This window comes from Trachymyrmex septentrionalis, unplaced genomic scaffold (assembly GCF_001594115.1).
Source record: "Trachymyrmex septentrionalis isolate Tsep2-gDNA-1 unplaced genomic scaffold, Tsep1.0 scaffold13, whole genome shotgun sequence".
Lineage (NCBI taxonomy): Eukaryota > Metazoa > Arthropoda > Insecta > Hymenoptera > Formicidae > Trachymyrmex > Trachymyrmex septentrionalis.
The window spans coordinates 3,626,074-3,638,741 of NW_017304438.1; the positions used below are offsets into that span (position 1 = coordinate 3,626,074).

Here is a 12,668-nt window from a genome sequence, read left to right on the forward strand (position 1 = left end):
CTTCCAACTTTAACGATTTCATTTTCACATATTCTTATTTAAAAAGAAAAGCACAGAAAAATATTTATTGTAGTATTCTATTTTTTTCATTATTAATTATTAATTATTATTTATTATTTGAAAATTATAAATGTAATTGTTTCATTGCACAAATTCACACATACTTTGCATATATTTGTTATCCAAAAGCTCTTTCGTTACACAGTAAATTAAAGCAAGAAACACTACGCAAAGTACAAGAAATACGATAAAAAGTACTTAAACACAACGCGGAGGAAGCTGCTCATAAATTAAACGTCTTGTGGAACTGTATCTTAGTTAAAGATCTATCATTCAATTTCACTTCTCGATCTCCTTCTCGCTCGATCACTCGAGAGAAACTGCGCGTTTAAGTGCCGTTGGTGACGGTATGCAAGAGCCGATTCTCTAACGAAAATCATTCTTAATTGGATATTACACAATGTCGGTGACAGCCGACTTGCATTCAAATTTGCTAGCAAAATTGACTTGAATTAACCGTCGCGTACACACGCGTTCATTAACATCCGTCGAAATTGATATAATTAACGACTCCCACCCTTCTGTCACGAGGCGAAGCTAATAAGTAGAGCGTATTCATATCGTATTTTCAAAAGTACAATTAAGAACGCTTGATTCATTCATACTGTCGCATTATAAGATTAATTTATATGTGTAAACAATTTCATGTACAATTAAAATACTTTTTTTTAATTTTTTCATTGTAGTTCTATAATATTCCTTGATATTATAAAATATGTTTATATAAATTTGTAGAACTATGTGAAGCAACAATGTATAATACTCTTAAAGTTGGACATTATTTTTGAATTTTTAGAATCTACATTAAAAATATAATTTAATTCATGCATCAAGTTTTGCGGTTGGTTCTTATACCTTTCTTATAAACCTGTATTATTTGTATTTATTTTAAATTTGTAATGTCATACTTATTATTATCGAAGTTTAGTTTATTTTAAGTTTCGTAAATTTTAAAATTGCAATATTTTAAAAATATTTTAATTCTGAAATTATATAAAAAACTAATTTTTATCATAAAAATTTATTCAAATATTAAGATTAACATTTAATTCTTTAAAAATAAATATGTTAAAAAAATACATCATCCTTCTCTACAATATCTTATTGATGACTATTTCAAAAATGCGATTGATCTTATAATAGATCTAATATTCATGATTTGATGATAATTTTCATATCTTATGAGACAAAAAAATTCACATTTAAGGATAATGGTCACTAGTGTTAACAAAATTTAGTATATATAATTAAAACTGCTTTCGTATTTAGCGTACCTGTCAATCATTGCCACGATAATTGTGTGACTAAACCAAAAGATTTAATTGTAGTGGAATTTTTATATATTGAATAATTTCATTAAGCATCATATTTTGTAAGAATAATGTTCCTTTTCGTAATAACTGTTCGTAGTAACAATCACAATTAATTATCTTTAGGTTACTAGTAATACTTTCAACGATTAAGGCATATAATACCAAAATTTAAGAAAATTTTTGTTTTTAAGTATAATTATTAAAAATCGATAATCTATGTTAAATCTTTCATCTTTTTTAGCTGTCTTGTATATCGACATATTATGTTAATACATTTAGTAGGACTTATTAAGCGACCAGTTTTTTAAAAACCACTTATCAAATTTTTTAGTATTTTTATCGAGCCATTTGATATTTTTTGAGATTATCTCGCGAGTTTTTGCTCGATTAGCAACACCGGCACCAGCTTCAGGGTATTTCTTGAAGAAGGCTTTTATCTCATCGAGTCTACTTTGTGTAGCGAAGGAACGTGTAATGGATGGTATAAGTCGACCAAGATATGAATTGTTCAGAGTGTATCTATTCACTAAAAATTCCCAGTTCTCGCGTACCCAGTTCCATACCAATGATGTACCATCGGGATTCATGGAAATCATAGTCAAGCATCTCAAGAAATCTTGAGTGCGGACATATGTCTCATTAGTTGCTCTAATAATGTACCTAAAAAAGAATAGAAATTATTACTAAATTTTGATTAAGAAATATATTTAAAAAATTGTGTTGTGTATTATGTTGTGTGTCAATTTTTGTAGATTTAACTAACTCCTTTAGAACTTTAGTGGATTTTATGCCTGATAACCCCATCATTATTTTATTTTTCTGGCTGGGATCGGTCTCGTCTTTAAATTTTTCAAACATGATGTTCCATTCGTTCTCATCTGAACGATAACGCATACCTAAATAAAAGATTTTGTGTTCTATTAGAACTTCTTAATAATCGGACAATTTCGGGAATGGATGATATTACGTTAAATAGACTAACCATAGTAATAAACTATTTCATGAATATCTGGATGCTGCGGCTTCTCTTCTATCAGCCATTCCTTAAAAAGCTTTCCGACTCTTTTTAGGCATTCAGGTGAATTCATTGCACAGGCCAATTCGATTACTGTTGATCGCAGTATTCTGTCCATGTGTGTTAACGGAACATCTTCAGTTGTCTTATCGATCCAAGCTACATTATTCTTGTAGACAATGTCTACCAACATCAATACAAAAGACTAAAAATGTATCATGTACATGAAAAAATAATATTTATAACGGCATTGAAAAGTAATTTGTAACAATGTGATTAATATATTGCCTGAAACTTGTCTGCAATATATGGTTTAGATGAAGAAGTTAATAGAGTGTGTATTGTCATCAATTTCGATTTCGCAACCTCCCATGGAAAAGCGTGATTTTCCTTAATGAGATATATACTTATATCCATTACAGTGTTGTATTCGATCTCACCGGCATCAGCTAAACTAAACATGTCGCCCAAAAGATTTGCTCGATTCAATGAGGATATTTTCTGCAATAAAAAAGAAGAATAGGTGTAAATAAATTTTCGTAGAGATTATTAATTAGAAAGTGAGAGTAACGCGAATTAATTTATAAAGTGATAATTTTTTGTTTATAACTTTTTGAATTAATTGGAAAAATTGCATGATTTTACTGTGTGGCGAGAACGAAGCAACTTCTTGAAAGTTTTCCATTCCTTTTTGTAATTAACTTGATAAAAGCCAATTTGGCCTGCGTTTAATTTGATCCATTTGATACGTCTGTCGACCTTAATCACCACTGTAAAATATAAAATTTTACAATAACAAAGAGTAAAATAACGTGGAAACAATTCGTATAACAAAAAGATTATAATACGAACATTTATTTGCATTCCTGTCGAACCATACTAGAGTGGGTTTCTTGTTTCTGTTAGTGATATAAGTGATAGGTATGGTCCATCGATATCTGTAAGATATAATTTGAAATAAATTTGTCAATTTTAGTAGATAAAGTAACTCGAGATAAAGTAACTCACCTATAATTGGATTCTGAAGGATCGAATTTGGCATCTTGATCGTCCAAAAATCGTTTCTGGGTTAATATAAATTTGTTTTCAGACTTTTTCACGTTAATAACGGGGAAGCCTTCTTGTCGCATCCAAGTGTCCATTACAGCTGTTACATTTAATTTGTTTCTAACCGCATCTTGCAAAATCTCGAAGAAATCCGTCGTCTCTGCATTCTTATAGGCATACTTATTCAAATAGCTACTAATTGCACCGAAGAAGACATCAGTTCCAAAAAAATTTTCCATCATGCGGACTATAGATGATCCCTAAAATAGACAGCAATTTGAATAAATAAATGAGATAAAAAAATTAGTAAACATGATAAAAACTATTATTAAGATATTAGATTCGTATACCTTTTGATAAGATATGTCATCAAAGATTGCTGCAATATCATCTGCATTTTGGACATTATAAACGATAGGATGAGAGCTTAATTTTGAGTCGGAAACGAACACATTCTGCATTATCGATATAGGAAATTCCTCCATCTGAAAATAATATTTATATATTATTGATATATTTTTTATCATATTAAATTTTTATATCAATGTATGATCATATTATTATTGAGAGATGACTAACATATTTCTGATTTGGTTCAATCGCATCTGCACATTTAAAAGTCATAAATGTAGCGAAACCTTCGTTGAGCCATAAATCGTTCCACCAATTCATAGTAACTGAAAAAAAGAATATATCTTACGTTTTCATTAATCCACGTTTAATTGAGATATGATATATTTACCGAGATTTCCAAACCACATGTGTGCTAATTCATGACAGATTACGGTAACCACTGCGCGCTTATCATAAATGGAGTTACTACGGTCATCATAAACCAACCTTGTTTCTCTGTAAGTCACTAAGCCCCAATTTTCCATAGCGTTGGCTTTAAAATCGGGAATCCCAACCATATCTGTATAATAGATAAAGTTTTATATGTGCATACTTAAGAATTTAATTAATCTACCGAGATCTTTAAGCATATGTATAACAAATTTATCTGTATTTTAATTAATAAATCTTTTTTTGTAAACTATTGTTGCATATTTACCGAGTTTTGGTAATGGATAATCTATTTTGAATAAGTTTATGAAATATTCGATAGCTTTTACGCCAATATCCACTGCAAAATTTCTTTTTTCCTTTGATTGAAGTCTTGTGGTATAAACATTAACCGGAAATTCTCGCCCATTTAAACCCTTTGCCATTTTACTTGTGCCAACAAAGTCACTAATAATAAAAGCAACTAAGTACGTTGACATACGTACAGTTTTTGCAAAGGTCACTGTTGCTAGATTACGTTCCGGTGTATGTATCTCCGTACTCTAAGAATGACTCGATTCAATAAACTGTTCAATTATTTAGTAGGTTTTCAGAAGAAATGACAATTGATGCCGTCAAAAATTATTCGCCTACTTTTACATTCATATTAGACAAAGCATGATAACCATCATCCATGGGATAAACCAGTTTTATCGAAAATTCTGCTTTCAAATGGGGTTCATCGAAACACGGGAAAGCTTGTCTAGCATATGTTGGCTCGAACTGAGTAGTCCCAATGTACCTGTTGATTAAAAAAGATACATTATAATTTATTTTGCTACATCACGGAATTAAAAACGCATGTAAATTAAATTCATCACAAAATTTGTGCATTATTTACTTGTAAAATAATAAATTTATATTACTTGGTTTCATTAATGTTATCACTCGCATACTGATATGTGCTGGAATAAAATCCGTCTATTTTATCCTTTAAACTTCCATCAAATTCCAGGCTCAAGTTATATAATCCGGATTTAATATCGTTTTCAGTTGTTATCATAAAAATTTCATATTTAGTAGGCTTGCTGATGGAAGAAATATTAATTTCATAATCTTTATCTAGTCCATACGTTATTAATTTTACAGATGTGATGTTGAGATCCTTTTGATGAAGAGCTATGGATGTTCTATTGTTGTTCTGCTTGACATCAATGAGAATGGTCACCTTTCCGGAAAATGTGCCTTCTTTAAGTTTTGGATGCAAGTAGAGATCATAATGAATAGGTACGACTTCTTTTGGCAATCTGAAGTTTTTATTGAAATCAAATAACATTGTATATGCCTCTGATCTATTCGAATCTGCAAACAGAATTATTATCTCTAATTAATAATTATCTATAAATAATTGTTATAAATTGCTCGGATGAATAACGCATCATGTAGAAGATATATAGTTTTTATATCTGATTAATATTATATTTGATTGATTTTATATATATGCTGATGAAATCAATAAAGAAATAAAAGGCTGGATATTATTTCATAATAAGTTAAGCAAAATTTTATTTTCTCTTGAATGAATCAAAAGGGAGTTGAATATAAAATATTTTTATAAAGTAATGAGTTATTATCACAAGAGCTCGGTTTAAAATAAATTTTTTAAAACATATATTTTAAAATAAACAAAGTAAAAGAGTTATTTACTATTTATTATTTTAAATAACTTTTTTAGATCTATTTCTTATCAAATATTTTAAATTTTCTGAACCTATTTTATATTTTTTTTGTTTTAAATAAATCATATTAGTTTTTTATTGTTTTCTACAAATTTATATTTTAAATATGCTTCTGAACTTTATTTTATATTTTTCATTTTAAATAAATCATAACAGTTATTTTATTGAACTCTTATGGATAGTCAGTGAAATAACATTCGTTTAAATTTCAAATATAAAATATTTGTTTAATTTAAATTATTGTAAATTAAATTATTGTAAACTAGATTGCTGTAAATGATTTATTTTTCGTGCACGAATTTTTCCTTGATCAGCTAATCATGAAATCGGAATATGATTTCGATTGAACGTTTGCTTTGAATCGATTTGAACAGTTCGAATTTGTTGCGTGTTTAATCCATACTATACTTCAAGTTTTAAAAATAACTTTTATATGTTGATATGTTGAAAATAATTTTGTTAAATAAATAAATCTAATAACAATAAAGTTCTTCTCTCTCTCTCTCTCTCTCTCCTCTCCTCTCTCACGGTTTTTCTTCAACAGAAGAATTGTATCCAGTAATAGATTAGATCTAATTGTTTCTGATGATATCTAATCATAATCTCATATTTTGTTAAAATACAAATCAATTTCCTAATAAATTTTTTAAAATATTGTTTATAAATAACATTAACTAATTAGCTAATTACCAGCAAAACTTAAAAATAATATTCTTAGGTGAGGAAATAGACATAATTTGTTCAATTTTTTTGATTATGTTGATTGCAGGCAAATTATTTGGACAAAAATTATTGTTATTATTTTAAAAAAGTATAAAAAATTAGTCGATAGTGAAGTAACTTTTGTTTATTTTCGAAAAAAAAAAGGTTTCAACTAGTCCTAAAATATAGAAAGATGTTAATTTACTTTGCCATACTGAAGAGAACTGCTGGAACATACAAAAAATTTTTAAACCTACCGCCAAGACATCATGAAACTCATATGAGATACCCACAAAGCTTATCACGTTGCCGCCTGCGTTGACGAAATGCAAACATATTGAATATTAAATTTTCATTAAACGCGCTAAATGCACCTTGATTTATATTTTGGAAGCGATTTTGTAATTTTTCTTGCGGATTAATCTTTTTTTTTTCAAAAACTTGTGGATCTACAACGTCATAATTAGTAAGTATGACACATTATTAATACAAAAGCAATTTTTGAGAAAATACTCCACTTTGAGAACTGACAACAATTGAATTTTTATGTTCTTACCATGTTGACCATAGTTTACTGCCTCGACGATAGTTTGGTCTAGTAGAACGATTAATGTTGCCAGATGAATGCAAATTAAACTCAGGATAAAGCAGGATTTGCTACGACAAAGTGACTCCGATTTCGTTGCTAATGCTGCATCGAAGCGAGGTGCGCCGCCTTTCGGTCGGTTTTCGATGTTGCTCATTATTGGGGTGCATACAACAAGGGAAACCGCGTAATTTAATTTACTACCCTCTGTAAGTTCTCAATTACTTTAGGCAAAGCGTAGAGAAGATTATTAAACCTGTAAGCGGAAAAAGCGATAAATTGCAAAATTAACGACGCTCGATAACTTATATGATATTATTCGAAATATAAAAAATAAATGTAGAGCTTTTAGATTTTTAAAATATTGATCTCAAAAATAAACGACAATACGTGTAATTTCTTTTTTTAATTACAGCTTTGAGACAAAATATTTTTAATTCGATTTTTAGCAATTATTTATTACGGATTGGGATTACTCCGTATACTTCGTTATTTCTTTAATTTTAAATAAAATCACATACGGAATAAGTTTGCTCTATAATTGTAAAAATAACAATACAATTAGCTGATTGAATATTCTTTTGATGTGCATAACTGTTAAATATGTACGACTAATCAAAAGTTACTTCAATTTTACATGATATGAACAGCATCTATCAGTTTAATAAACAATATGTGCACGAGGACACAAATTCTCTTGGTGTGACTTCTTCAAAATTAATTATTAAAGTTAGAAAATACTCTGCGTCACACTATAGTTGACTACGAAGGACATGTAACTTTCTAGGATATGTAACCTTTGTCTTCTGATTACTTCACTGGCACGCTTATTTTATCTGCACATATCAACAACTCAGTCACAGTACAAAACTTAATTGTGAGAATATGTAATTACCGTATTGTTTTTATAATAGTTCTTATCTCTATATGAATATTTAGAATCCTATACGGAAAGAAAAGATTGGCTGCTGCAGCAATTTAGATGGTAAAATGTTATGCCATATTCAGTTAATCTTTTCTTTCAGTGTATATTCTCTAATTTTTCTCTGAAAATTATAGATATAATCATTTTTTCATACATTTATACAGTTTTGATGTATTTGCTTTTCCCGAGCTCTTCCGTTGCATAATAAACTGAAATACAATATTATGCAAAGTAGATACAAGAAATATGTACACGACAATAAGTATTAAAACATAACGTAAGACTAAATTAAAAGTCATACGATAACATCTTTTAATTAAAAACTTATTATTCAGTTTTATTCCTCCTCGCTCTATTATTCGGAAGAAACTGCTTGCTTAAATTGACGGCGATATGCAAAAGAATTTTTTAATAAAATTTATTCCTAATTGGTTGTGACACAATGTCGACGACTTGCATTCAAATTCACGAGTAAAATTGGCTTGAATTAATCATCATGTACGCACGCGTTCATTTATCTGCTGAAATTGATGCAATTAACGGTCACCGGCTACATGGCGAGGTTAATAAATGGAGCGCTCCTACATCATATTTTCGAAAGTGCAATTAGAAGCGCTTGATTCATTTATATTATCACGTTATAAAATTAAATCATATATGATAAATTTCATGTGAAATTGGAATGTTCTTTTTACAATTTGTTTATAGTTTTACATAGTAATGTTTAATATATTATATATGTATATTACATAAATTCTTAATGTCAAAATTCATAATTATCATTATTAAAATTCCTAATTTATATTATTTCAAAAGTCATCTTGTTACAGATTCTAGACGTTAAAGTTAAAAGTAGAAACCAATAGAAGGAAGAGAGAACAACGCAGTTATCAGTACGCAAAGTAATAAAGTAAAAAATCTTTACTTCTTTATTTCAAATTTGATGATGTTATTCAAACAACTTGTACGTTTCGACTCACTTTCGAGTCCTTCTCAGCATTAAAATACAAAATTAGTCTGTGTACATACTTTACATGTTAAAATTGAGTCACCAACAAATTGCCAGATTTGTGTTAGAAATCTGTTAACAATACTAAATAGTCAATAATCAATAATTATTAAAAATATTAAAATAATTTAAAATAATTTAAAATAAAGAAAGTGACTTACCCTGACAAACACAGGACTCTTCTTAAAGCTTTGGATCACAATTGAAATTTAAATGTCGAAATTAAACATTATTGAAAATATAATGTAACCAGAAAATATGCTTATAGAAGAGCGTCATGTACATAACTGATAAATTTTCGGATGCATCCTACTGATCAACAGAGTATATATTTAAAAGAGGAATATGTAAATAAAACACTTAAAAACAATTAAGTCAAATAATCAAGATATAGAAAAATATTTAAACCATAAAACCTATTTTACATTCATTAAAAGTAGATAAATATGATATAAGCCTTCAATGTCAGAACGTAAATTAAGATCATTTTTGCATATGAATATGAAGATATTCAGAATTAATCTTTTGTTTAAAAAACGCTCGACATCAAGTACTTTGACATTTTATGTTCATAATTAACGCACCGAAAACAGCGTTTGACTCTATATAATTAATTTTGTACTTGATTAATTACTGTAACTCTGACATTTTCTTAATCAAAATTATATTTAAAATTAATTCTATGTTCTGTAATCATAGAGTAATTAATAGTGTTCCAATTTATGTGATTCCGGTGTTTTAAAATCCTAGAAAACTTCGATTTTCTTCTAGTTTGACCAACATACAATGCATCAAAATCTTTGCATGAAATTACCTCTGTTTTGTGAGAGAAGGGGCCGATCTCACCAACTGCGATTAACCGGTCGATTAAGTATCAACTATGATTGGTCAATTCTGTTGAAGAGCAAATGCAATTGGTCAGTTCCAATGTAACAATCAATTGATTAAGTTAATCGGAGTTGATAAGACCAGCTCAAGGTGTAAAGATAAAATTTACCTTAGTCCTTGTAGAAACGTACTACTGAACACTACTAGTGCGCAATAGTATTTTGAGGCACTACAACATTATTGCACTACTGCACTAATGTACTATTGCATTACTGCAAATTACTGCACTATTGCGCATTACTGAGCCACTACATTACTGCTGTAGTGTAATAATACTCTCAAAATATTGCGTAATAGTACTTTTCTATAAAGAAGTACTTTATTAAAGAATGATTATCCTGCTGAGTTTACTTTCAGTACTATTAATTCACGTTTGAAGTTATTATTTCAAAAATGCATACAAAAAAAACAAAATATTTTGTTGATTCAATTTTGACATGCAGAGAATATATATATATATACACTAATTTCATATTTCACTGTTGAGGAGGACTTAAGAAAATAAGTCAACACGTACAAATTATTTAGATAGCATCGTAAGTTTAAATGTGGAATAAAGGAATTAAAATTTTTTACTTTGTTACTTTGCATACTGATACTTGCGCTACGCTTTCGTTCGCCTTGTTGATTTCTATTTTTGATTTCTGTTTATATAAATTTCGAAGTCATAATGTATTTAAAAATGTTTTAAACTATCTATAAACAAAAAAAATTAATTTTTGTCACAAAACTTATTCGAATATTAAGATTAAATCCAATTATTTAAGGTAAACTACTTAAATTTAAAAAATACGAAGATATTATTTGATTTTATTTTTTTTAATAAAAAACTTATAGAGAAAGAAATTGTATCTTTCAAAAGATTTTGAGAAAAAAAAATAAAATTGATATATTATATGATTTTTCTTCGGGTAATGTTAATAATATTAAATATTACAGCTATGGAAATAAAATTTTAATAAATAAGTACTTCAATGTGCAAGTAAAAATATAAAAAGTAATAAAAATTATCACGTATTTAATTTATAACATTGAATTGTTAATATATGAATCGTAATATTGGTTATAGTTATCATATTACAGATGTATTTAGTGTATATAGATATACATACAATCATGGTTTCAAATGTCATAATTGTAAAGTAATTATGACATAAGGTTATATACAATGAGTGCTCATAAAGTTAATATACTTTACTTTTTTATCACTTACAAGATTCAAAATTTATTCTAATGTTACTTTATAAATTCTTGCGATACATCCTTGTAGAATTATGAAATATATGGATGACCTGTTACGTGTGTACATCCGGCAAATCTCATTGCAGGGATCGTAAAACAGTCACGTCCGACTCTCAGTAAACTGTCAAATGTCTGACCGAAGCTTATGCACACAAGGGAATATATCTTTATCGCGATTTGCAAACACGTAACGCACGATTAAACGATGCCAAGTATGTAATACGGACAGGGTGAAAATCTAAAAACAACAGAAATTTCACAATATAGAGTTACGTAAACTTATGTCAAAGGTGCGCCTGTTCTAGGAATATGCGTGATTAAGCAAAGCAATTATTAGCACTTTACGGAGGATACACAATCTGTGCGATCTACAACGAGGGATAAATTGCAATTTCGTCACTCAGTATCTCGTGTTTGTGTTGCGCTCCCTGTAAAGTGAAACGTGGGATAGGACATTGACTCTCAAGTAATAGGTAAGTAAATCGCATACGTAAGCAAACCTAATTAATGAGATTGTTATGTCACATTTACATCTATGAAATATTACTATTCTTACATTAATCCATGATGTATTGTAAAGCAATGACAAGTATAACATGAAAACAGCATTGATATGGAGTCTGCATCGATAACAATAGTTTATTTATATAAATACAGCGTTAATATATACATATATATTTTTATATATACATATATATATTTATATCGATATTGACTTAACAAAACCTACGTTCGCATGGAACTAGAACGTAACTACGACCATGATGAAATCTGATTCCACCATGACTACAATGAAGCGTCATTCGTTTTGACGTCTTAAGTCTCATATTATTAACCATATTATTTCCCCTACAAACTACACTCTTAAAGCTTATAGCTCCCTGTGCTTAAAAAAAAAGCGATTCATGACTGATTATGCTAGTTTTTTGAGATTTATGTTTAAAGTAAAAAAAAAAATCGTGGCCTCTCGCAGGGATCTCGCGCTTGAATTAATTATAATCTACGAATTTGTCAAAAGGTCATTTCGGTCGCAGTAAAAGACTGAACCATCACAGTAGAAATATAAATAGATTTGTACGAATAAGTCTACATATGAGAGCACAAATTAGTACAGTTGTACTGAAGTACTTATACTTACGGTAATAAAAATTCGCAAGAAAGTCTTGTAAAAAGTATAATAAAGCAAAGAGCAAAAACAGTTATATAAAAATCAATATAAGACAGAATAAATTTAAAAATATTTCTGCCAAAAGTTAAATCCTTATTGCAGTCATAAAGTCATGCGAGCCTTTCAATATTTTTGTAATATAAAGGGTGGGCCATCTATTGGTACGTTTTTGAATTTCGTCGTATGGCAACACCAAACGAGCTACAGACCCG

At 28.8% G+C, this 12,668-nt stretch overlaps 1 protein-coding gene across 1 annotated transcript in view; it reads right to left on the reverse strand.

The window, feature by feature from the left end:
• Positions 1-11,898, reverse strand: part of LOC108756890 — a 21,707-nt gene extending 9,809 nt beyond the window's left edge. The window contains 17 exon segments of the mRNA XM_018501040.1: positions 1,771-2,033; positions 2,137-2,269; positions 2,356-2,593; positions 2,677-2,889; positions 3,034-3,158; positions 3,241-3,326; positions 3,397-3,695; positions 3,786-3,920; positions 4,015-4,112; positions 4,178-4,348; positions 4,487-4,760; positions 4,852-4,999; positions 5,124-5,559; positions 7,195-7,480; positions 9,973-10,052; positions 11,260-11,526; positions 11,634-11,898. Coding sequence (XP_018356542.1) covers positions 1,771-2,033; positions 2,137-2,269; positions 2,356-2,593; positions 2,677-2,889; positions 3,034-3,158; positions 3,241-3,326; positions 3,397-3,695; positions 3,786-3,920; positions 4,015-4,112; positions 4,178-4,348; positions 4,487-4,760; positions 4,852-4,999; positions 5,124-5,559; positions 7,195-7,381 — 2,806 coding nt within the window. The 5' untranslated portion in view covers positions 7,382-7,480; positions 9,973-10,052; positions 11,260-11,526; positions 11,634-11,898.
• Between the last annotated feature and the right edge of the window lie 770 nt (positions 11,899-12,668).